Source organism: Prionailurus viverrinus, chromosome D1, assembly GCF_022837055.1.
Source record: "Prionailurus viverrinus isolate Anna chromosome D1, UM_Priviv_1.0, whole genome shotgun sequence".
Taxonomy (NCBI): Eukaryota; Metazoa; Chordata; class Mammalia; order Carnivora; family Felidae; genus Prionailurus; species Prionailurus viverrinus.
In genome coordinates this window covers 75,081,647-75,105,693 of record NC_062570.1, presented here as the reverse complement: position 1 = coordinate 75,105,693, position 24,047 = coordinate 75,081,647, and the positions used below count along the sequence as shown (strand labels likewise).

The 24,047-nt window shown below is 45.9% G+C and overlaps 1 protein-coding gene and 1 long non-coding RNA gene across 4 annotated transcripts; one reads left to right on the top strand and one right to left on the bottom strand.

Annotated features, from left to right (window-relative positions):
• Positions 1-212: 212 nt before the first annotated feature.
• On the bottom strand, positions 213-5,873 carry LOC125146831 (uncharacterized). Its single transcript, XR_007144904.1, has 2 exons — positions 5,735-5,873; positions 213-760 (listed from the first exon to the last, which is right to left on the bottom strand). It is a non-coding gene; the product is annotated as an uncharacterized LOC125146831 (long non-coding RNA).
• On the top strand, positions 5,729-22,543 carry E2F8 (E2F transcription factor 8). Of its 3 annotated transcripts, XM_047823730.1 has the most exons (14): positions 5,730-5,859; positions 6,642-6,718; positions 7,048-7,174; positions 8,943-9,221; positions 9,609-9,765; positions 12,159-12,473; positions 12,699-12,860; positions 14,452-14,589; positions 16,402-16,605; positions 16,914-17,001; positions 17,252-17,783; positions 21,165-21,297; positions 21,412-21,800; positions 22,108-22,543. In XM_047823730.1, the coding sequence occupies exons 3-14, from the start codon at positions 7,160-7,162 to the stop codon at positions 22,288-22,290; spliced, it is 2,595 nt and encodes an 864-aa protein (XP_047679686.1). In that variant the 5' UTR covers positions 5,730-5,859; positions 6,642-6,718; positions 7,048-7,159; the 3' UTR covers positions 22,291-22,543. The 3 variants fall into 3 exon arrangements, with proteins under 3 accessions (XP_047679687.1, XP_047679686.1, XP_047679688.1); XM_047823731.1 differs by lacking the exon at positions 6,642-6,718 and having other exon boundaries at positions 5,729-5,859; XM_047823732.1 differs by lacking the exons at positions 5,730-5,859; positions 6,642-6,718 and adding an exon at positions 6,755-6,920.
• The last annotated feature ends 1,504 nt before the right edge of the window (positions 22,544-24,047 follow it).

The following is a 24,047-nucleotide window of genomic DNA, read 5'->3' as shown; positions in this document are numbered from 1 at the left end:
AAGCTATAACGAGCATCTGAAAATTTTGGTTAACCAGTATCTTTCCTTTTGTAATAAAAAAATGTCATTTCATATCATTCGAACTAACTTGAAAACAATTATAGACTCTTATTTCCGAGATTGAATTTGGAACAAAGCTTAGCGCTATTTAAAACGCACATGTAAAACTATCCATTTTGTGGGCAGATTCAAATGCAATCTACTGTAGCCAATTTCCATACTGAAACATACTGTGAGATTTTATTGAGCATTTGCAGTGAAAGCTGAGAGGAGAGTTACCTACTTCTTTTTGGAAGATCCTAAGTAGTTTGTCAACAAAAGGAATTATGCATGTCCTAGTCAATCTCTGTATTGTGTGATAAAGCAGTACAGTGAGCAGCTAAATTCTACCAAATTATGTCTGGGTATCGTGGGATATCTTAGGTCAGATCAGATCCTGAAATCCATGACTTCAAGGGGAATTCACAAGTGCCACGGAGGCACCGTTAGAGGAAGAAGTGGGAGACTGGAGGGCTCGGTGACGGCCTGGAAGCCTGTGGGGAGATGCCACGGAGCCCGACGTGGCTGATCAGGACCCTGTTCTGTCTTCCCGGCTCCCCACTCCAGGACACACGTGACAGCGGGGCCGAGGTTGAAGTAACTAACTTAAGCGGGCTTCAGTGATCATTCCACGAGAAACCAGGCCTCCTCCAGTGACTCTGAAGCAGCAGTGTGAAAGACTCAGAAAAGCAAACAACTTCTCCAAATGAAGGTCGTGTCCCTGCAAAAAGAAAAAGAGAGAAAGAAGAGTGGTAAGTGAAAGGCGGGCCTTGTCTCTGTCATCAGAGGACAAGTGCCCGGCACAGTCCCTGGGCTCAGAGCAAGTGACTCCTACATGTGGCTGAAAGGAGGAAAAGAACAGAATACGGGTTCCTAGGGGAGAAAAATACCTACGGAAAACTCACTAACTCGCTGAATAAGTCCAACAGAGGAAGAACGTAGAGAAAAGTCACGTCTGCTAGGTTGAGGAGCAGCAGAGAGGTCTCACACTTAGGAGAAAAAAATAAAATGATAATAGTAATAATAGTAACAGCAGTTAACGCTTTGTGCCGGACACTGTTCTCCTGCTTGACTGTAAATTCCAAAAGGGCAAGGACTTTTCCTCTTTCACTCACCTGTATACACAGCGCACCTGTATACACAGCGCACCTAATTCAGGGCTTGGAAGGCACTCAGGACATGCTATGCATTTACTATGCTTTAGTAAATGAATAGATAAAACAGTTATGCGTATGGGGGGGAGGTAGAAATAGTAAAGTAAAAAAAAAATTTTTTTTAAGGATGGTAATTATGAGCTCATTTTCTCTAACATTATTGAGAACCAAGTAGGTGTCAGGCATTGAACTTGGCCCTGAAGATAAAGAGGTTAAAAGACAAGGTATCTTCTGGGCTTGGTGAGAGGGCACTCAAGACTAGGGCCTTATTCAATGAACCGACACTTACCAAGCTCACCAAGCTCCCGTTCTGGGACAGGTACCCAGCTGGGCACTCTGGGGAGAAAGAGATAAGGAAGTCCCTCTCCCCGCCCTCCAGGAGCTCACAGTGGTGTAGATGGGGTGTCTGTGCCAGAGATGGGTGTACAGGGTTGTGATCAAGACAGGACATAAGGAATCTGCCTAAAGGGGGTCAGCCCAGTTACCTTTCACGACCAGACTTCAAGCAAAAGGTGATCATTGCTAACCATGGAGCTTTTGGGATTCGGGCACTGACTGGGACTTTTTCATGTAATAAATTCCTGCCCCCACTCCCAGGAATCTGTATATATGCATTTTTAATGCTCTAGAACCTAGAAAAAATGGGTTCTTCCAATCTACAAATAAGCACTAAGACTACATGATCCTCAGCTCTGTGATAATTTTAAGATCGGATGACATAGTAATACAGCGAGCACAGAACTCAGACTCCCATTCTATAAAAGGGTCTTCAGTATTTTGTGTTCAGTTATCCCCAAAGCATTTAAAAAATTTAGATGTGGTAATTGCTCGATATATGGAAGCAACTGTTGCGGCTGCAGCTGAGTCCAGGGCTGCAGATATCCATCCAGGGCTCATCAGTTGAGTGAGGTTTCCCACAGGAAGCCAAGGAGAGCTGCAGGGGACTGCTCCCACAGCCGCCTGCCCCTGCCAACAGGCTCGGACCAAATCTAGCCCCACAGTCGGCACAAGCCAGATCCAGGCTTGTCCCACCGCCTGCGTCCCTTGCTTGTATCCACCCTCTTTAAACCCTGCCCAGACTGGACCCAGCACAATTCATCTGGGGACAGAGTAACTAGTTGAAAGAACCGGGGAGGACTGAGATCTGGTCACGAGCAGCTGCGATCTAACCCCGCACCTGGGGATTTGTGCCATTTAAAGCACTAGACAGCTGTTTTGTGGCGGCTGTGCCAACTCATGCTGTTGAAAAAGCGCTGGGGCGCCTGGGTGGCGCAGTCGGTTAAGCGTCCGACTTCAGCCAGGTCACGATCTCACTGTCCATGAGTTCGAGCCCCGCGTCAGGCTCTGGGCTGATGGCTCAGAGCCTGGAGCCTGTTTCCGATTCTGTGTGTCCCTCTCTCTCTGCCCCTCCCCCGTTCATGCTCTGTCTCTCTCTGTCCCCAAAAAAATAAAAATGTCGAAAAAAAAATTTAAAAAAATAAATAAAAAAAAAGAAAAAGCGCAACCCCCACATTGCCCCCTGGTCAAACTTGGGAGGTGGGCGGCAAGACAAAAAGGTCTAGGAGCCCCACCAGCTAGGGCACCTCCCTCTCTAGCCCTGGGGCGGGGGGGGGCGGGGGACGCTGCTCTTTTCACTGAGTGCGGCTCCGGTGGTGATGACAAACACATGATTCCCAAATCCTGAATGCTACCTTTGAATCTAGACACCTCAGACAACACTCATCATTCCCCCTCACGTCTGGTATCTTTTCTCCTTGATTAGTGCTTAACGTATTACACAACAGCTCACCCTCCAAGTTGTGCAAACCATAAAGGGTAGCAGCATAGAGTTGAAAAACTGGTCTAACTTCAGTGAGACACAGATTACACAACACGGTGAACAAAAGACCAGAAATAAATGAACGAATATTCCCTTGGATTTTATAACTAATCAACAGAACGCATGTTTGATGGGAAAGTTACAAGATTTCCAACCTGCCCCCTCATCCTCCCTTCTCAGCTGTGCAGTAAAGAGAAAAGTTTTCAGTAGTCTCATAGCTTCCTTTCATATTCATGCTGAATTTCAAACCAACACACAATAGTGTCTGTCGAGAAAGGCTTCAGCTTGCTTTTTCATTACCTCTTACATAAAAAAGAGTTAAGGCTTCAAAACCACACCATTTCACTCTTCATAGAGCTACTTTTCATCAGTCAGTGACTTGGATTGTACTTTCACATGCTTCAATAAGATATGACAATTGTCACTAAAACAAGGATTACACGTCCTGCTTTTTCTCTGTTTTGTTCTGCTGGGGTGCGGGGAGGGGCAGATGCTTAAAGATCCTTCTCAGGTGTCGCCAACCTTGTTTTCATAGGAACTTTCAGAGACCGTGAAATCGGACGATATATGAACCGGGAGCAGGGAGACCTGGATTCCAATTCTGACTCAACAGCTAACGTGGCCATCACTTAACCCTTTCTGTGCCTCAGTTTCCTTCTCTATAAAGAGGGACACAACTATCCTGTGAAGGAAGTGAGGGCCGGCACCAGCACAGTGAAGAAGAGAGCTTTCAGTGGAAAGCCCTTAGCGGTAAACAAGACTTGGCTTTAGATCCCAGCCCTGTCATTTAGGGACGGTTACTTTAAAATGCTCTGCTTCCCTTTCATGGCCCGTGGTTAACTAACACCTGTGCTGAGTATCAAATGAGATGCCATCTGTGCGGTGTCAGCAGAGGTGGCTTTTCCTTGTGCTGTGTGCCTCACAGGTCCTTGGCACTCGGACCTGGGGCATAAATGCCCACATAGATCAGATATGAACCCATTCCTCACTGCCCCTGAACACAGGGGAACGGGAGCACTCCCCTAAGGGCTGGGGATGGGGGACAGGGAGGCAAAAATCTGAAACTGCGGCTAAAGCAGAAACACCCACTGCCCCCCTTTTGTCCATGCATGTGTCACCACACCTTGCTCTAGAAAAGGTGTACCCTAGTTCAATAAAAACCAGCTGCTTAGCGCTGCTGGTGGTGAGACTCTGCCCAGTGACTCTCTCTTTATTGTAAATCTGAGACCATCTGCACAGCACCCGCGAAAGGCCGACTTCCAAGTAGAAGCGCCTTCCTGAGCAACATTTGCCTGAAGTCGATATGGCCCGTGCCCCCCGGCTGGCGGCTGGAGGAGAGGACAGGGACACCAGGGCGCTAACCGTTGGGACAGCCACCCTGTGCACCCCTAGGCTTGAGATCTGAGGGGTGAAAAAGCCACTGCTCGCCACCCGGACCCCCGGTCCTACGGTCTGTCGCTGCAGCGCTGCGACCCCAGCCACCGTAGCACAGCATCCCCGCCCTTACATTGCGTTCGTTCGGGGATAGGAGACTGTCCCGCGCTGCAAATCAGCACTGGTGATTCACTGACACGTAAGTATGAGTGGGACTGGGGGATCGGGGTCGTGGGCCTTGCTGGAGCTTAGAGTCGCGAGACCACAAAAAAGAGGGAAGAGCTCAAACCAAACCGTCGGTAGATGGGCGCCCTGATCTAGGCGCGGTTGGGCAATACATGCGGTACCGCGACTCCAGCGCAGGTCCCCAGAAAAGGGGAAACGCTTTAAGGCAGAGAACCGCCGGGCAAGCCAACGCAGGGCAACCCAATCCGGGCACAGGCAAGGCAGCTCTGCCGCCCCGGGCCTCGGTTTCCCTGTCTGCAAAACGAGGGCTTTGGACTAGAGCGTCTCCCAATCCTACTGTTAATCTAGAACTCTGCAATATTCCATGCTGAAACTGTCCGAGGATCGGAAACCGGAAAAAGAGGGGAAAGTGAGGGAAGACGACTAGGGAGGGGAAAAGGACGAGCGGGTGGGAGACCACGGGAGGGAAGAAGGCAGACGCCCGGAACTGGCCTGGCGGGTTTTCAACCTTGCTACTCCTCCTCCCACACCTGAGTTCTCACATCTCGGCCAAGACCCCACGCCTAACGAGTTTGGGCACCAGTTGGTCAGGCTTCCCCCTCTGCACACCAATTTTCTAGAGGCCGTGGGGCAGGTGGTGGGCAGCACAATAATGCATGCCAGAGATGGAAGGGGGGACGGTCCCGGCTGGGGTCCGGAGGGCAGGTGAGTGGATCTGGGGCTGGGCAGGGAGTGGGACGGCCAGACCGGGAATCGCAGAGCGCCCGCTTCTCAGTCCTCGTGCCCCGGGCGGGCCAAACTTCATTCCCCAACTTTAGCAAGGGGAGGGGGTATTCAGAGGAAAAAAAAAAAAAAAAAAAGGAAAAAAAAAGTTGCTGAACTTTTCCCCCAACTCTGTCTCGGAGGCGGACCAGAGGGCGGTGCCTGCACCCTGATTCGCCGCCGGCTCTTGTCTGGAGGCTGCGATTGGCGCGCGGGGTCCGGGGCCGGGAAGAGCGGGCGTGGGGGAGGGGAGCGGCCCTCCCAGCCCGCGGGATCGGCTCGCGCCGGGAGCGGGTTAATTTCAAATCGGGGGCTTGACTGCTCCTGGACGGTCACGCTCCCTCTGCCCGCCCGCCGGCCCGCCAAGCCCGGTCCCGGCGTTTCCCTCCGTGGCACCCACCTCGGCGCAGCGTGAGGACCGACTGACGGCCCGACACGCGGGCTCCCGGACCTGAGCGGGGAAAGCGGTGCCGAAGTGTCCCCCGCTCAGCCCCCGCAGGCTCCAACCGTGAAGTGAACTGACAGGTCAGCGGGACGCAGAGGGATGCGGCACCCAGCCGGCCCGGCACCGGGAGAGGGATCGGGAGGGCTGCGGCAGCGACGGCCGTTTCCCGCCTCTCGCTCAGCCGGGGGCCGTGGAGGGAGGAGCTGAGCTCCCGCGCAGAGGGGAGGGGGCGAGCGAGGGGGAGGGGCGGGGATACCGTGGTTCCGGGCGCGGGTTTGCCCGCGCTCAAGCCCCGCGCAGCCAAGGGGCGGTGCCGGCCACGGTCCGGCTTTCCGCGCCAAATTTTTAAATCGAAGGCGGAAGGTCCGGACCCGCCCCTGGCGCCACCAACCAATCGCAGGCCCGCGTCCAGCTCTCTGATTGGTTAGGAATCGTTGCCCTGGGAACGGCGAGGATGCTGTCCGGGAACTGCAGGGCTGGTGGCGCGCGGACTGGGCCCGGGGGGAGGGGTAGTTGGCTGGGCGGAGGGGGAAGTGCGCGGGGCGCGGAGCGAGTGGCGGCCGGGGGACTGTACCTGGTGGCTTTACTGAACCAATGCAGCCTCCTTGGTGAGATCCAACATCGTGGCGTGAACGCGCCACCCGAATTGAGAGTACACCGCGCCTTTCATCTTTAAGGATGTCCTAAAAAAAGAATAAGTCTTAATCATAAGGCGCTCTTTAAATACCCGGAGTATGTTCGGAACTTAAGAACTGAATTTGGAAGTTTCCCATCAAGCTATTTCCCAAGTCTTTACTGCTGAGCCTGTGCAAGTGTGTGTCAGGGGAAAAGTTCAGGCATCAAGATGTACACTTTTATCCAGATGCTTGGGGACGTGTCTGCTAAGCCGGAAGCAGGGCTGGGACGCTGGCTCCGTCCCCAACCCTGACCTGTGAACAGGTGGGTGTTAGTGCTTGCTACAGTCCTTTTCGGTGGGGTCTGGAGAATGGCGTGCCATCCCTGAAGGTGGGAGAAAGCTGTCACTGGAAGTCCTGTGGTTTGCTTTGAGTCTCATGACAGTGGATCGGTTTGCTGAAGGAATTTACTGGCGTTTGATGGGAGTTCTCTGCCCAGGAGCGTGATCTCTGGTCCGGAATAAAATGTAAATGTAATTTGTCATTTTTTCGTTAGTCTTTGTTTAAGTGGCCTCTGGTGTCCATGAGGGAATATTCAGCCGATCTCCTGGTTTTATTTTTCTTTAACTTTTTCTATTTCCTTTTCTTTTTAAGGATATTAAACGTTTTAATAGAACTGATTGAACTACTTAAACCATCAGGGTGTTGGGAGCAACTCCAGTTTTTCATTTTTAAAGAAACTCTAAATGTATGAGAAATTTACAGAATGGAGAATGAAAAGGTACCTTTTTAACTTTAGTATTCATCCTCCCAGTTTTAAAAGCAATGCCATCCTGATTTAACCCTATGGTTTTCCCATATCCAATATCTTATTAAAGCTACATCCCTTTTTAGTTAGCTTCTATAAAAACCCAGAAGAAAGGGAAATTTAATTTTTAAAGAAGGGAAGAGTTTGGCCAGAGTTAAGGTAATCCAAAGCTTTTAATAGTTTGATTGCAAATGGAAGTCTCAAAGAAATAAGCAGAGAGAAAAGGTATTTTTTTAAGAATACTAAAATTCGTTAGCTGCATTATGATATTTCTCAGAATTCTTGAACAATTAGAATTTAGAGAGGGCATCTGACGTGATTTGAGATCAGATTTCTTTTTGAGATGATTTTCTACTGAATCAGCAGCTTCTTAAACTTGGGGGCCATAAATACTATTTGTGAGATAGGCATTTTGTAAGTAAAAATTGTCAGTAGGGGTGTCTTGATCATCGTCCAGCTACTGATAGGTTGAAAAAATGCAAAGTTCCTAAAAGGTTTAGATACTAGTCAAATGAGAATTGCTATTGTGTCTGATAGTCTGAGGTAAAGGACAGCAGCCTTTAGAGAAATCCCATTCTTGGGTCAGCACCTTTCAGGTGCACCTGCCCAGGAGGGTCCCCCATTGTATTCGTCACACTTATTTCCCTGGAAGAACACCATAGCTGGATTGAGGACATTCAGGTTCAAGGCCTGTGTAACCTCTCTCAGCCAGCCTCTCCTCTTCTGCAGACCAGAATTACATGTAGGATATGGTGAGAATACAAATAGAAAAGCACTTGATAAGTCCTAAGGAATCACGGACATGTTAAACAGCCCCATTAATCTTTGTTCCTAAAGTCACTGAGGAATTAGTGAGTCTCTGTGTTCTTTTACTTATTGTCATTCCAAGCATTTCCTTTAAAATAGCGATAGATAGAGAGTAAGAATGTGTGAAGTCCCCAGTGTCCAAAAGTGGAAGAAACATAGTCTCCATTACTCTTACTTGTAAACTGCTATTCATTTACCATCATGTCTCAGTGGCAGTCCTGCCTGTGCCAGGAACCATAACTAATTTTATCTTATGGGGCCCCATTTTTCCTTCTATAAAGTGAGAAGGGTAAATATTGTAAGAGCAGACTTTCTTTGCTCATCGGCACTCTGGGTTTCGCTCCCTTCTAGCTTTTGCCTGTAAGTATGACCATATGCCAGCCCTCACCTTGGTCTCCTTGGCTTTCTGACTCTTCCACATCAGTGGTGTTTTACTGAGCACTCAGTGTATGGAGCCATGTGCCAGATGAGACACACACAGATGAATGGGACATGGTTTCTGCCATGTAGGCCTTTACTTATTGCAGTGTTGTGTGTAAAAGTCACTCCTAGGAGCTTTGGATCATTTAAAATTAGCAGTCCTATTAGAGGAAGCTGAGTGAAAGGTGTATGGGAACGCTTTATACTAACTGCAACACTATTCTAAATCAAAAATGATGTCAAAAAGGTTTTAAAATTCTGCCTTAAAGGTTTTTTTGTTCAATTCTTGGAACATAGGATGAACTACAAAATTAAAAATGGGAAATTTAGCTAGTAAAAAGGACAGTAAGTGTCAAGTGATCATTGGGATAGTTACTAATTTAATCGGCCCTATAACCTGATTAGGCACTTTTCCCTTGACAATATTTTATTTATTGTACAATTTCTAGAATCGAAAACTGTATGATAAATCCTGTTTTATGGTGGATTTAATTATTTACTTGTTTTAAACCAGGAAAATCTCTTTTTTGAGCCACATAAAAGAGGACTAATGAAAACACCTCTGAAAGAATCCACTGCAGCAAATATAGTGTTGACAGAGATACAGCCTGACTTTGGCCCTTTGACCACGCCCACCAAGCCCAAGGAACTCTCCCAGGGAGAACCGTGGACACCAACAGCCAACCTGAAAATGCTCATCAGTGCCGTGAGCCCCGAGATCCGAAATAGAGATCAGAAAAGGGGGTTGTTTGATAGCAGAAACGGATTACCTGAGGCCAAAGATTGTTTGCACGTAGGTTTGCAAAAGGATGGGAGGAGGCTGGTGTGTGTGTGTGTGTGTGTGTGTGTGTGTGTGTGTGTGTGTGTGTGTGTAGGAGCAGGGAGGAGTAGCTATTACAGAAGTGCCAGCAATATGAAGCATCGACACCCACAGACTTATTAGCCTGCTTCGGAGCACAGGACTCCATCAAATATAGCACTAGGAATCCTGAGCCTTTGACTTACTTCAGCACAAGCCTCCTTTTTCGATCTGCCACACGGTTTACACTGGCTCCCACCTTTCCACCCCCAGTTTTGCAGCTGTTGAAGCTAAGCATGTTAGCCATCGAGGGCAGATGACCCTAATAAATCTGTCCAACTCTATTTCCGATTCAGACATGATTTACCTCTTCTTTTGTAGGAACACTTATCTGGAGATGAATATGAGAAATCCCAACCAAGTCGAAAAGAAAAAAGTTTAGGATTGTTGTGTCATAAGTTCTTAGCACGATACCCTAACTACCCCAACCCTGCTGTGAACAATGACATCTGTCTTGATGAAGTAGCTGAAGAACTTAGTAAGTATGCAAAGAGCTCACCATTTAACCATATAACCATTTCAGGTTAATAATTAAAGTACTCCTTCAGACCCACGCTCATCTAGCCAGTGTTCTTAACGACACAGATAATGCCACATAGAAATTATAAATCTCTGAAGCCTTTTATTTATTTATTTATTATTTTTTAATGTTTATTTTTGAGAGAGAGACACACAGAGCGTGAGCAGGGGAGGGGCAGAGAGAGAGGGAGACTCACAATTTGAAGCAGGTTCCAGGCTCCGAACTGTCAGCACCGAGCCCAATGCCGGGCTGAATTCATGGACCGCAAGGTCATGACCTGAACCCAAGTCAGTCGCTTAACCTACTGAGCCACGCAGGTGCCCCTCTGCAGCCCTTTTAATTTAAGAATAAAGGCATATAGTTTCCAACTTCCGTGAGTTTTCAAACAGAAGTAAAAAATCACAACGGAGATTGCTTCTGATTGCATTTCAAAAGCTCTGAAGCTGTAAAGAAAGACAACATTGGTTGTTGTTGTTGTTGTTGTTTTTTTGAATGTTTATTTATTTTGAGAAAGAGTGGGGAGGGGCAGAGACAGGGAGACAGAATCGGGAGCAGACTTCCAGGGCAGAGTCCCACACGGGGCTGGAACTCAGGAACAAGCCAGGAACCAACGGTGAGACCGTGACCTGAGCTGCAGTTCAACACTTAACCAACTGACCCACCCAGGCGCGGGGAGAAAGGCAACATTGTTTTATGACTTGTTTCAAAAACAGCTACAACTTTGAACTTTTGTCTGCACTCTCTGGGCTCCCTCCCTCTCTCCTTGAAGAGCTAGGCTGGAGAATGGTATCTTCCTGGTTTGTGATGAGGAGCCTGTTCTGTGAGTAGAAGCAGGGCTTTAGCATCGCCTGCCACTCGGCGCGATTCTGAGGACAATACGTGTTGGTGTTTGGCAAGTTACTGTGATCCTCCTATCCCCTTTATTCTTGTCTTCATAGACTTGAATCTAGTTACAGCTAGAAAGGGGTCTGTGGTAAACTTGGGATACTTTTGGAGTCATGAAAATCTCAGAGTCTGAAACTGAAGAGATAGGAAGGATATTTTAATATATAGCTGTCACTCCAGGAAGAAAGTTTTGCTCTTCGGATGCGTGTTTATAAATACTGACTTGATTTCCTATTTTAAGAATAGCCGTTTAGATTCATCTAGTCACACACACTTAATTGTAGCTTTGCAGGCTGTACTTTTAATTCAGCAGGTAGCTTTTGATCACCTACTGTGTGCCACGCAATACTGTAAAAGCTTGGGATAACATCATTGGATAAAAAGAATAACACCCTGGGGTGCCTGGGTGGCTCAGTCAGCTAAACATCCAACTCTTGATTTCGGCTCAGCTTATGATCTCATGGTTTCTGAGTTCGAGCCCTGTGTGGGGCTCTGCCCTGGCAGCCCAGAGCCTGCTTTAGATTCTCTGTCTCCTTCTCTCTCTGCCCCTCCCTCCGCTAAATAAACATTTTTTAAACAAAGAATAAAATCTTTCCTCCTGTGGAACCTACTTTATAGCGGGGGGAATAGATGAGTATGCAAAGGACAGATAAGGAGAGATCATAACAGATATGCAAAGCACATAGCAAGCAAGGTGTAACAACATGTTAGGAGGTGATACATGCTGTGGGGAAAAATAGAATGTAGAACAGGGTAGAGGGGGACCAGGAGGGCTGGGAGTGTGTTTTTGCAATGTTACATTAGGTGGTCAGGTCAGGCCTCATTGAAAGGGTGACATCTGAGCAAGAACTTGAAAAAATGGAGGTGAGGAGTGATGAGGGCATCTGGAAGAGGGATTCCAGGCAGAAGGAGCAGCCCAGTAAAGGGGCTTCAGGCAAGGGCACATCTGGCAGGTTCCAGGAACAGCAAGAAATCTCAGTGCTTTGTACCTATTCTGTGACAACTGCCTGTGTGTGTGCACATGTGTGTGTGCACACGTGCTTTGAAGAGTAATATAAAAAAAACCAGCTTGTAATGTGTGGGGTTTAGAATATTAAAAGACTTGGTTTTGTCACTTACTGGCTCCGTGCCTTGGCCTGGGCTACGTAGCAGCCTGAGCCCCCTTCCCTCATCATTAAAGTGTGAATAATAATACCTGCCTCACCAGTTTAGGATAAAAATCTCCTAAAGCTGTATGGCACAGAGTAGGTCCTCAATAAATGTTACCTTTCCAATTCCTATTATCGTTATTTACACGCTATGAGAGCAGAAACGTGTCTGGCTCGTCCTTACGCTCTTTGTTGAGTGTAAGTAGAATTGTGTCATCCAGACCCGCTGACTCATAAACGGTGAAAGAAAAAGTTACTCAGTTCTCTACACGTTGCAAAACCTGATCCTCGTTATGTACCGTTGCTCATTCTTCGTAGATGTTGAGCGGCGACGCATTTACGATATCGTGAATGTCCTAGAGAGTTTACACATGGTGAGCCGCCTGGCCAAAAACAGATACACTTGGCACGGGCGACATAATCTCCACAAAACCCTGGGGACTTTGAAAAGCGTCGGGGAAGAGAACAAGTATGCCGAGCAGATTATGATGATCAAGAAGAAAGAATACGAACAAGAGTTTGACTTTGGTAAGACCATCAGCCTAGAGGATCATATCATCAAATCGAACACCGGCCAGAATGGACACGCGGACATGTGTTTTGTCGAACTCCCTGGAGTGGAATTTCGGGCAGGTGAGCCATGGTTGGAAGAGCCTGGGCCACAGGGCCCTCCTCCTGGGTCTAAAGAAAATGGTTTCTTAGAGAACGCGGTTCTAAAGCAAATCCTGCCTTTTAACATGCTAAAACGCTGCGGTTGTCAGCTGTCTGATCAGGTTGTGGTATTTTTAGCCCTGTTACTTTAGAAGTCACTTGTCCCTTCATGAATTTTAATTCTCTAATCCTCCTCCTCCTCCAAAGCTTCTGTAAACAGCCGCAAAGATAAGTCTCTGAGAGTGATGAGCCAGAAGTTTGTGATGCTGTTTCTGGTGTCGACGCCTCAGATAGTAAGCCTAGAAATTGCTGCCAAGATTCTAATTGGGGAAGACCACGTGGAAGATTTGGATAAAAGCAAGTTTAAAAGTAAGTGTCAGGACTGCCGTGGGCTTTCGGACCTATTCTGAAACCGTAAAATGTCGCTCAGAAACGTCTAAATGAGCAATACATTGTCAAGTGGGTCTGGAACCCAGATCTCTGCTCTTATAGGGAAGGGTATAAATAACTCTTCTAAAATTGTTCCCAGAAGTGACCTGCAGCCCAGTTGAAAGAATAGGTTCAGCCAGACCTGCTCAAAGTAGGAAAGGGGCCTGGGCTGGGTTCCTGATGCAGAGCTCTGCCCTCGCCTCAGTGACAGGCTTTGCAGGAGCCTCCAGAAGAGGAGAGTGTGGAAAGAAGTGCTCAGCACATGGGAAGGGTCTGCAGCATGCCCACGTCTTCTGGGGGTATCAGCACACGTCCACGTAGGGCATGAGGCTAGCCTGAACAGGGGACCCGCCTGACGAGGGGACCGCTGTGGGGAGTGCCCGGGAGCCATCACACCCACTCCTTTCCCGTTCCTGTAAAGCTGCACTAATCCCATGAAAGTATATTCAGACATCTCCAGGTTGATAGTGTCTCTATAAAGACAAAATTAAGTCGAGAGTAAAGGCAGTAATACTGGCGATTGGCTCGGGAGATGTGCAATTTCAACCCACTACGGATGGGCTGCCTGCTTTTTCTGACTCACCAGACAGTTTTCAGCTCTGTGTTTCGCTAGTTAGTCACAGCCTTGGAAACCATTCCAGGAACTGTGGATGTGTACTTTGCTGCATCCCCAGGGAATTCAAAACCTTCTGGCATGGCTACGAAGAACAAGGTCAATTTATAATTTTGTAGTATCAAGCTGGAAGTAAAGACCAGTTTCTTGTAATAAAACATTTTAAGGTGTGTAAGATGTGTAGAATTAACGAATCAGTGATTTGCATATAACATAAGGACAATATAAAAGTTTACAAATTTGGGGGCACCTGGGTGGCTCAGTTGGTTAAGCATCCAACTCTTGATCTCCGCTCGGGTCATGATCTCACGGTTCGTGAGTTCAAGCCCCGCGTCAGGCTCTGACCTGGCAGTGCAGAACCTGCTTGGATTTCTCTCTCTCTGCCCCTCCCAGACTCTCTCTCGCTTTCTCTCAAAATAAATAAACATTAAAAAAAATTTTTTTTAATTTACACATTTTGATGCGTTATAGCACCCTCCATGCTTATGATACTAAATAAATCTCATTGTTATAAACTGTCACAAGTTGGAAAGCAACACATTTATCATTGATGCTTCATTTCTATTTGTTCATAAAATTCTTCTGAATCGTCATTAGAGGATTACCAGTAATGGGGACTTTTTATTAAAAATTCTGTAACATAGTTCCCGATAGGGTGATCTCACAAAGTCATTTTTCCTTTTTCAACCTCTGTCATTTCTAAATTCAGTACCAGCAGTAACAGTCTTTTCAATATTTAAAACTATTTTCTTGTTTGAATTAATGCAGTATCACCAGAATAACTTAAAAGAGTCACGTTTTTCTCTGCCTGACATTGATGACTCGGATAGCTTTTTGAATATATATGAAGTCCTCAAGAAGCAAAGTCCTTTGATCTTTCATTATTCCATTAAGTGGTATATATCTTTTATTTTCTAGCAAAAATTAGGAGGTTGTATGATATAGCTAATGTCCTGAGTAGCCTGAATCTTATCAAGAAAGTTCATGTTACGGAAGAAAGAGGCCGAAAACCAGCTTTTAAATGGACAGGCCCAGAAATCAGTCCAAATCCCAGTGGTATGTATTTGTTTTCCTTCATTCTTTGCTTCATTGTTTTCAATTAATGTGCGTTGGGAGATGTTCTCCCTTCCCCTTCCTGCCCACATTCCCACATGGAAAGAACATATATAAGTTGTTGGAAAGACAAAGACGAGTGCCAATATGGAAAGTCTGGCTACTGGTTCCATCAACAACCCAAGGGCCAAAACACCTCCAACCCTGTACTCACGAGGCAGAAACTCTGAGCGTGACAGGATCTGAAAAAGTGGAAAGCATCACAAAACATAAGATACTATTGCTTAATTGTTAGGCTGCCCAGTGACCATAACAGAGCCTACACACATCGAGAACATGAAGTGAATTCACTCCAGTATCAATATTCTAGTCTCCATCTCAGCTCCAGCGTTCTGACATTTTATGTTCCGTCAAAGATCCCACGCAGAAATGTTTAAAGTAGCAGGAACATGGGCCATGGGGGCAGAGGGAAACTTAGCCTCTTATTGGCTATGTGGCCTTGAACAAGTTACATCTCCAAGGCGGTTTCCTCACCTGCAAGATGGGAAGAAGAGTGGTATCTTTGCAAGGTTATTGCAGTTTTGAATATACATTGACTGTTGAACAATGCAGGGGTTAGGAATGCAGTAAAAAATCTGCATATAACTTTTGACTCCCCAAAACTTAACTACTAATAGCCTATTGTTGACCAGAAGACTTACCAAGAAAATAGTCAGTTAAAACATACTTTGTATGTTTATGTATCATCTACTATATTCTTACAATAAAGTATCCTAGAAAAAAGAAAATCTTACCAAGGAAATCGTAAAGGAAGATACGTTTACAGCACTGCACTGTAAAAAATCTGCATATAAGTGGATCTGCAGAGTCCAAACCTGTTCAAGAGTCAACTGCCATCTCAGAGAGAGGTCTTTGGTACAGGGGATTCAGAGTGCAGGCTCCAGGGCCAGACTGATGGGCTCATATCCCAGGCCCACATTGTACTAGCTGAGAGAGCAAGGTCAGTTGATGAATGTCTCTGAAATGGGGATGCATTTCCTAAGAAGTACCTACCTGGTGGAGTTGTTGAGAGTGTCTTCGTCCATTCAGGCTGCTATAACTGAATACCATACACTGGGTGGCTTATAAACAACAGAAGTTTATTGCAGTTCTGGAGGCTGGGAAGTCTTGCGAGAGCCTGCTATCTAGATGGCTGTCTTCTCGTCATAACTTACATGGCAGAAGGGACTAGAGAGTGCTGTGGGGCCTCTTTTATAGGAGCACTAAGAGTACTCAAGAAGGCTCCACCCTCATGACCTAAGCACCTCCCAAAGGCCCTACCTCCTAATGCCATCACATTGAGGGTTAGGATTTCAACCTGTGGACTTGAGGGGACCCCATTATTCAGTCCATAGCAGTGAGAGCCACCATATTTCATCAGGGTAGGACTCCACTGACTATAAGATGCACAATTATATATATGTATATGTATGTGTGTGTATATATATATGTATATATATATATATATATATATATATATAAAATAAGAAAGAGAAACCACTAATGATTACACTCTAGCACACCACTGGTTGGCTGTAAGATGCTGTGGGTTTCAGAGATGTTGAGGTGTGAAATCTTACCTCAGAACTCAATTAAAATAAGATTAACAAGGTTTTGTACAGAAAGCCCTTCAGAAAGTGTCTATCCCAGAGCTGGTGCTCTATAAATGTTGCTTCTTTCATTCCTAAAGATCATTCTCGACCCTCACTTTGACTTCATCTCCTACAAGGAGGCCGAGCCAGCCGGGTTTCGACCCCCTGCGCTTCTCTCTTTCAGGACGTGGCCAAGTCCTTCCTTTCCCCCATTCCGATCTAGAAGTGAAGCGGCCTTCAAAAGACAACTGTGCCAAAAACCTCTTTTCCACGCGTGGGAAACCAAACTTCACTCGGCACCCATCTCTGATCAAACTGGTTAAGAGCATAGAAAGTGACCGGAGAAAGATAAATTCTGCTCCCAGTAGCCCCATCAAGACAAGCAAAGGTATGTTTTCAGTCACATCAGGCTCTGCTCTGAAGAATTCCTTTTTATCTGGTTTTTTTTCACTTACTTGATCCCTACGGTACTTGTTAGAGATTTGTTTCAATACCCATATACCCCGATCCACTCACTTGAAGCCTAACTCATGTATGAATGAAAAGACGAAAAATAATTGGTGGGTTTTAATGGTTATGTGATTTGGAAGGGAGGTGCGTGTTTTCTGTTCCTTTGACTTCAATGATGTTTTATCTGTGTGAGCATTCCTTCTTTTGCTGTGACCAACACCACCGCCCCCCTTTCTGTTTTATCAGCTGAGAGCGCTCAGAATCCGGCACCCTTCCCAAGTAAAATGGCTCAGCTCGCAGCTATTTGCAAAATGCAGTTAGAAGAGCAGTCAAGGTAGGTTAGTAATACTCTTTAGTAGCAGGATGAATTACTTTTACGTTGTATCGTTAGGATTACTTGCTTTACGTAAGAATACGCGCTAGCCTTGGAGACTGGTGAGACCGTCTTCTCTATAACTTTTATGCAGTCATTGTAGAAGCTATCTGCTCGTTTCATAAACGCACGGCTACAATCTGGCCCAGTCTTAGAACATTTTAGAGAAGATGTGTTTCCACTGTGTCATATTTTACATCTTGTCTTTTAGTGAACCCAGCAAGAAAGCGAAGGGACAGCTGGAAAGATGCGGGCACTGCAAACCAGTGTCTCCTCTGCACACCCCAGCAAACGCTGAGCTGGAACTGACGGCCCCACCCCTCATCCAGCCCCTGGGGGTGGTCCCCCTCATCCCCAGCCCATTGTCACCTGCAGTGCCCATGATCCTACCTCAGGCCCCTTCAGGCCCGTCCTATGCCATCTACCTGCAGCCTGCCCACGCCCAGACCGTGACGCCACCCCAAGGCCTGAGCCCGACAGTCTGCCCCGCCCCCTCTTCTAAAGCTACAAGATCAAAAGACTCCACAGATGCCACCACCGAGAAGGCAGCCAATGACGCCACCAAATCCGGTGCCTCCACCAGGCCTGGAAGCTTGCAGCCAGTGCCTGAGAGACCAGGTGCGAAGAACCGAGACAAGGAGCCTGCTGGAGAAAGAGGCTCAAAGAGGGCAAGCATGCTCGAGGACAGTGATTCCAAAAAGAAGTTTAAAGAGGACCTGAAAGGACTTGACAGTGTCTCCACAGTAAGTACAGCCCTGAACCATGTAAAGCTTTAGGAAGTGCACAGTTGATTAGAGGAGAATTTGGTAGCTTGTGAAATTTACCAGAGCAAAGAGCAGTTTCTCAGAAGACAAGGTTCTGTTCCTTCGTGTCCCATAATCCAAACAAAGCCCCAGACAGCTAATCCCCTGACTGGGATGACGGCAGGGACATTTTTAACCTTTGGAGGAAGGGATTATTTGCTCCCTTTTTAAAGCACCACGGGTGGTTGTCCTTAAGTCTGTTGCTGTGTCACATACTGGAATGCAAACAGCTGTCACGAAAGTCTTAAATAATTTACAAGCAGACGTAACCCCAAATGAATGGGTGGATGCATAGGGTTCCTGTAACTCCTGCTTTCTGAGTCATTACCTAATGTTTGTTGGATGTCACGTACCTGGCATCTGTTGCCCGGAAGATAAACCGTCCCCTCTGTTTTAACTGTCCACTTAAAATTTAAACCAAAATTTCTATTTTATGTAACAGAAAAGTCCAGCGTATCTTGGCAGATTGTAGGTACACTTGATGCATTGGTTTCTAGAGACTTTGATGTTCCAGGTAATTGTTTTCCCTAGGTGGAGTTAGGTTCAGGAAGGAATTGACATTTATTAGATGCTTACCCATATACCGGGCAGCAGAAGTACTAGGCATTTTTATATAGGCTATCTCATTTTTCTCCCTCAGGACAATTACATATGGAGGACATTATCACCAAATAAACACCACTAAACATGGAGGCAGAAGTTAATCTCTCATTTTGTCCCTGCTATTAACTCAAGTTATTTTCCTTCTCTACATCTTGTTTTTCCACATCTATAAAGAATTTATTCCACGACTTTTTCCTGATCATCTACTGGGTATAAAGCACCGTGCTCTGGATCAAATCAAACCCAGCACCTGCCTTTGGTGACTGTTGCTTTTGAATACTTGCCCCAGGGCCACGTTACAGTTTTTGTGAGGTTAAGTGAATTTATTACATGATAATATACATAAAGGGGCTTGTGATCCTTTTAAGGCACCGTATAAGCTGAAGGGTATTATCTGCAACTGTTGTTATTAAAGAGGCTTTAGAGTTTGTCAAATCTTCCCTGAGGATGGCCTCATGGTAACCATTCAAAACATCTATTATCTTGGCATACTATCATTTTGCATGTAATATACATGCTAAGGGGAAAATCACAAGGCTTTGGCTTGATTCAATTTTCTGGGAGGTCCATAATCTCTTTGGGCCAATGGATATGATTTAATAATGGTCTCCTGTTGCTCGCTTAGTTATTCAGGATTAGGATTTTCAGTAGATAGATTTTCCGTGTGCCCCTGCTTCTCTTTTCATCTCTACGGCTTCATTTTGACCATTTCTTTTTAGCGCGGACTAAGCTGAACAAAGGAAATGAGAGATTTGTGTGTTAATTCATTCAACAAACATTACTAAGAATCTGCACTTCTGTGGGTGGAGAGAAGACAGTTTATAAACAAACACAAATATGTCAGGCAATGACCATAAAACAGGCTGATAGAATAGGAAGAAAGGGATAAGAGAGCTAATGTAGACTGGATGAGAAGCATGCAAGCTGAAATATACCAAATTCATTCAACCTGCTAATTAACAGTTCTAATTAAAAAAAAAAAAAAAGGAATTGGCATCTTAGGTTGAAAGATTTTGTGATGAACGTAGTCTGTAGAAAATTGAAAAATAATTATTAGAAGTACTATAGGTTTTGCTAAAGATTTGAAAGAATTAAACCAGCCACCAGAGTAACTTGTACCATGAGAGAGTGTGATGAACGGTAGTGAAGAACAGCTACTTGTAAATCGCCTAAATCCACCCATTAAAACTTTCTGTTCCTGCGGCTTTCAAGGAACCAACGAGTAAAGATAGGGAACAGTGCCAAACATTTCAGAAACAAAACTGATAAATAGCAGTGTCGTGGAACACCTTTAGCCTTGCAGATTTGGAATTCGCTGGTTCCCAAGGAAAAGATGGGACCTATTAACAGCTAGATCAAAGTGTAGATTGTTGTTTTGACAATGGTGAGAAGAAAGATCTGAAGGACGATAAAAAGAGGGCCCCCAGGTTACAAGAGCTGCTTTTAGCTTTTGCCAGGCCTGCTCGTGGTAAGGCCGAAACAGACTTTTCAGGCAGTTCAGCCACCCATGCAGGCTCTCCGTTTGCTAAAGTACGGGGGCCAAGCAGGCGTGGTGGGGGGTACACACAACCCAACACTGGCCATTTCTCTTTAGGATATAACTTTATTGCCTGAAGCTTTTGCTCTGTGCCACGAGGGTCTCCAGTATGAACTAATCAGTTCTCTTTTCAACTATAGTTTTTGAACTCTGGTGCCCTGCCCTTCAGTTGGTGCGTTATAAACGTGCTTGGTATCACCGGAACCTAAAGTGCTAGGAAGAATACATCTGTAGTTGTATAATTACTTTATTCTAAATCAGGGGTCAGCAAACCTTTTCTGTAAAGAGCCAGGTAGTAAATATTTTTGGCTCTGTGGGCCCTATGGTCTCCGTGCTGCCTATTCAACCATGCCATTGTAAAAATAGAAGAAAGCAGGTACGGACAGAACACAAATGAATGAGCATGGCTGTGTTCCCATACAATGTTCTTTACAAAAGTGGACAGGAGGCCAGATTTTGGCCCAGGATTTGGCAGCCCCCTTCTCTAAGTCAACATTTCTTAAAATGTTTTCCTTGAATACCAATACTACCAAAAGTTTAGCTGCTAAATTGCCTGGGAAATGCTACCTGCTGGATGCCCCTCGGGGATTTACAATGCATGCCATCATTAAAGCCCCCCGGGAATTCTCCAGGAAAGACGCCATTTTCCTTTGTTCAGTTAACCATTTCCGTGGCAGGTTGGACCACGATTCAAGTAGGGACAACTTGCATCCCATGGAAGTAGGGTTCCTCGGAACACTCTGGGAAGTTACCACTCTACATAATTCAAGAACAACCATAGAATAATACAGCAATGCCATTATGGCATCCAACGGCATTAAAATGGTTCTGACAGCACCACATCACACCAAAAAGTCTGATAGCAGGACTTAGGGATGTCAGTGGGAGGGGATGTGTTGGGCAGATCCTATCTCTAGGCAGGCTGACTGCTGGCTTTAGGACACTTTCCTAAGACCACAGATAACATTTAAGACACACATCATTTTCAAAAGTCAGGAATAGAAGGGAGGGATATTGTCTTCAGGGAGCCATATAGCTGGGCCACCCATAGCCCATACCATTGGACGCTTTGGTCCTGATGAGACAACCAACCACTAAGGGATAGGAGTCCTGGAACAGGCACATGGCCATTTTTCTTCCATATTTGTGTGTAAAATAAATCCTTCCTCCTTGTTTTCTAGACCTTGTTCCCATCAGGATACTTAATCCCTCTCACCCAGTGCTCATCCCTGGGGGCAGAGTCTATTCTGTCTAGTAAAGAAAACTCAAGTACACTTTCCCCAAACCACAGGATCTACAGCTCCCCAATCACAGGTGAGTGTATGTAAAACTATTCAAATGTGGGTCGGGCTCAAGTTCACTTAAGCCTTGTAAGCTTCTTGGACAAATGCCTGTGCTTTTAAGATATTTTCCCCCCTTGTCTTTCAGGTGTCATTCCAGTGACATCATCCGAACTCACCGCTGTTAATTTTCCCTCTTTTCATGTAACACCTTTGAAGCTAATGGTCTCACCAACTTCCGTGGCAGCTGTACCTGTCGGGAACAGCCCGGCTCTCACTTCGAGCCACCCCATTCCCGGCCAGAACCCGAGCTCAGCCATTGTAAACTTCACACTGCAGCACTTGGGACTCATCTCCCCCAGTGTGCAGGTGTCTGCCAGCCCCGGAGCCGTTCCTGTGTCTCCAAGAATAGACCCTGTTAGTGTTGTACCAGAAAATGCAGGGACTCAGCAAGGAAGGGCCACCAGGTACGACTCTCCAGTCCCCGGCCAGAACCAACCGAGTGGACAATCAGTTGCTGCGACAGGGGCACAACAGGTGAGAGTATTTCCATTCAGTGGATTTTTTTTCCTGGGGTTATTAAGGCTCAAATAATATCACAGGAGATTCGCTTTTGCTTTGCTTCTTTGGAGAGGGGAAGGATGGGAGGAGGAGACTGAAGGCCTAGCTGCCTTCCAAACCCAGGAAGAGTACCCAGAGAGTCCACAGTACCCCCAGCCAATTGCAAACTATGCCAGGCTCCTACCATGCGATATGCCCTTCCGGTCCAGCCCTCTGAGGCTATTATGCCATTCCTATCTGTGTGGGTTTGACTTCCTTTTCCTCTTCCTCTCTTTCCGATCAGCCTGTTCCTGTGACACCCAAAGGGTCACAGTCAGTGGCCGAAAGTTTCTTCCGTACCCCAGGCGGACCAATGAAGCCAATGGGCCCATCCTGCATGGATTTCGATGGTGCTAATAAAACCTCCGTGGGAACTCTCTTTGTCCCACAGCGAAAACTGGAAGTCTCGACAGAGGATGTCCATTAATTGACAGATCTGGCTTCATTTAATTTTCTAAAGAGTTGTTTAATGAGAAGATATAATCAGACTGATTTGGAGAAAACATTCTCTAAAAATACTGTAAATATGTTGGGGGTTTACTTAATTTCAAAGCAGACACTTTTTTCTCTACACACACACACACACACACACACACACACACACATATTTGTACTAAGCCAATTTCAGCCATCAGTCCTATCAGATAAAAGCAAAAAGTTGAACCTCAGGTATATTAACTGCCGGGGGGGGGGGGGGGGGGGGAGGATTCATTGTCTCAGCTGTGCCTATGCTATTATGCAAAGTAACTATATTAAAGTTGACTTCCCTTTGAGTGAATATGTGACATGCCCAACGCCGCATCGTCTTCGACTTTGCACAATGAAAATGCTGTGATGTATAATGTTGTATTTTTAAATAGGAGGGCTATAGCTGTATTTTTTGTAATTTCTTTAATCTGTTCTTGTTGCAGTGTGTCCTTTTGTAAAGTTTGCAACAATCCTCAATCAAGTCTATGGAAAAATTATTTATAAACTGTATTTTTAATCATAAATTGTTCAAATTAAAACTTTTCTAAAATATATTTCATATTTTCATTTGGCCAGTTAGGACGCTGTTGGGAGAAAATGAAAACAAACCTCAGAGGCAAGTCCTTGGTAAGGAGAATACCTTCTGGGTTCCTTTAGCCCTGCCAAGTGTATAAAATGTTCCCGTGTTCCTCCCCCCTCTTGATCCCCCCCTCACATGGCTCTACTTTCTGGAGTGAAAATGGCTTTGGAGAGGCTGTTGCTTGTCCCAGGACATGCAGCTAAGTCTCCTGAGCTTTCCACCATGGCCTGGGCACTTAGAAACCAAAGACAGGAGCAGAGGCACTTCCTACCCCGGCCGCGAATGGCCAGCCTCTGGCCCCGTCCCCTGCCGTCTACAGAGGAGGGGGGGCTACAGCTCCAGTCCTACCACACTTTCCAAACAGCCCGACTTCAGGGATGGGAAAACAGCAATGGGGAGTCTAATTTACTCCAGGAACTACCACACTGAACCCCCATGAGCTCTAAGGGAAGGAACGAGCTACAGTGTGTTGTTATGTGTGCATCTCCTTGACCCCTTTGTTATGGGGATGAATTACACCTTCAGAATTGACACGGGCCTTCACTGGTCAGGGTCTTCAAGCATCAGCATGATACCTATTTCGTATATACTTACTATATGCTAGGTACTGCGCTATACATTTTAAAGACCTAGTCTCCCCGAGCTAAGACGATGAGGTCACAGGCTCATAGAGATTAAAGCAGTAAATCCAGAATCCCATTGCTAGAATACGCTTCCACATGTATGCCTAGCTGCCGTAGTAGGAACCGAGCACACTCCGGGTATTCTAAGCATTTGTAAGGTCATTCCTCTCGAATATATATGTTTTGTTTCTATAACCAAGTACAGCCAAGAGAGCACATTTTCACAACGACTTACAGACTCCCCTTCCTTCACACCGTTAGAGAACTAATATGAACTATTTCTTCCAAAGTACTTCTGCCTTTGCTTTTATCCTACTTGGGAGGATATGTGAATGGTTCCTGATATAAGAAATGTCTCCTGCCTTTAAGGTGCTTATGATATAGTTGAGGGAGACAGTATGTGCACATGAACAAATGAAAGCATTTCCACGCAGAAGGTAACTTGGTAACTAAGTACCGAAGAGAAGGTAACTTGCCCAATGGTAAATATAGGCAAAAGATACACTTCAGTGG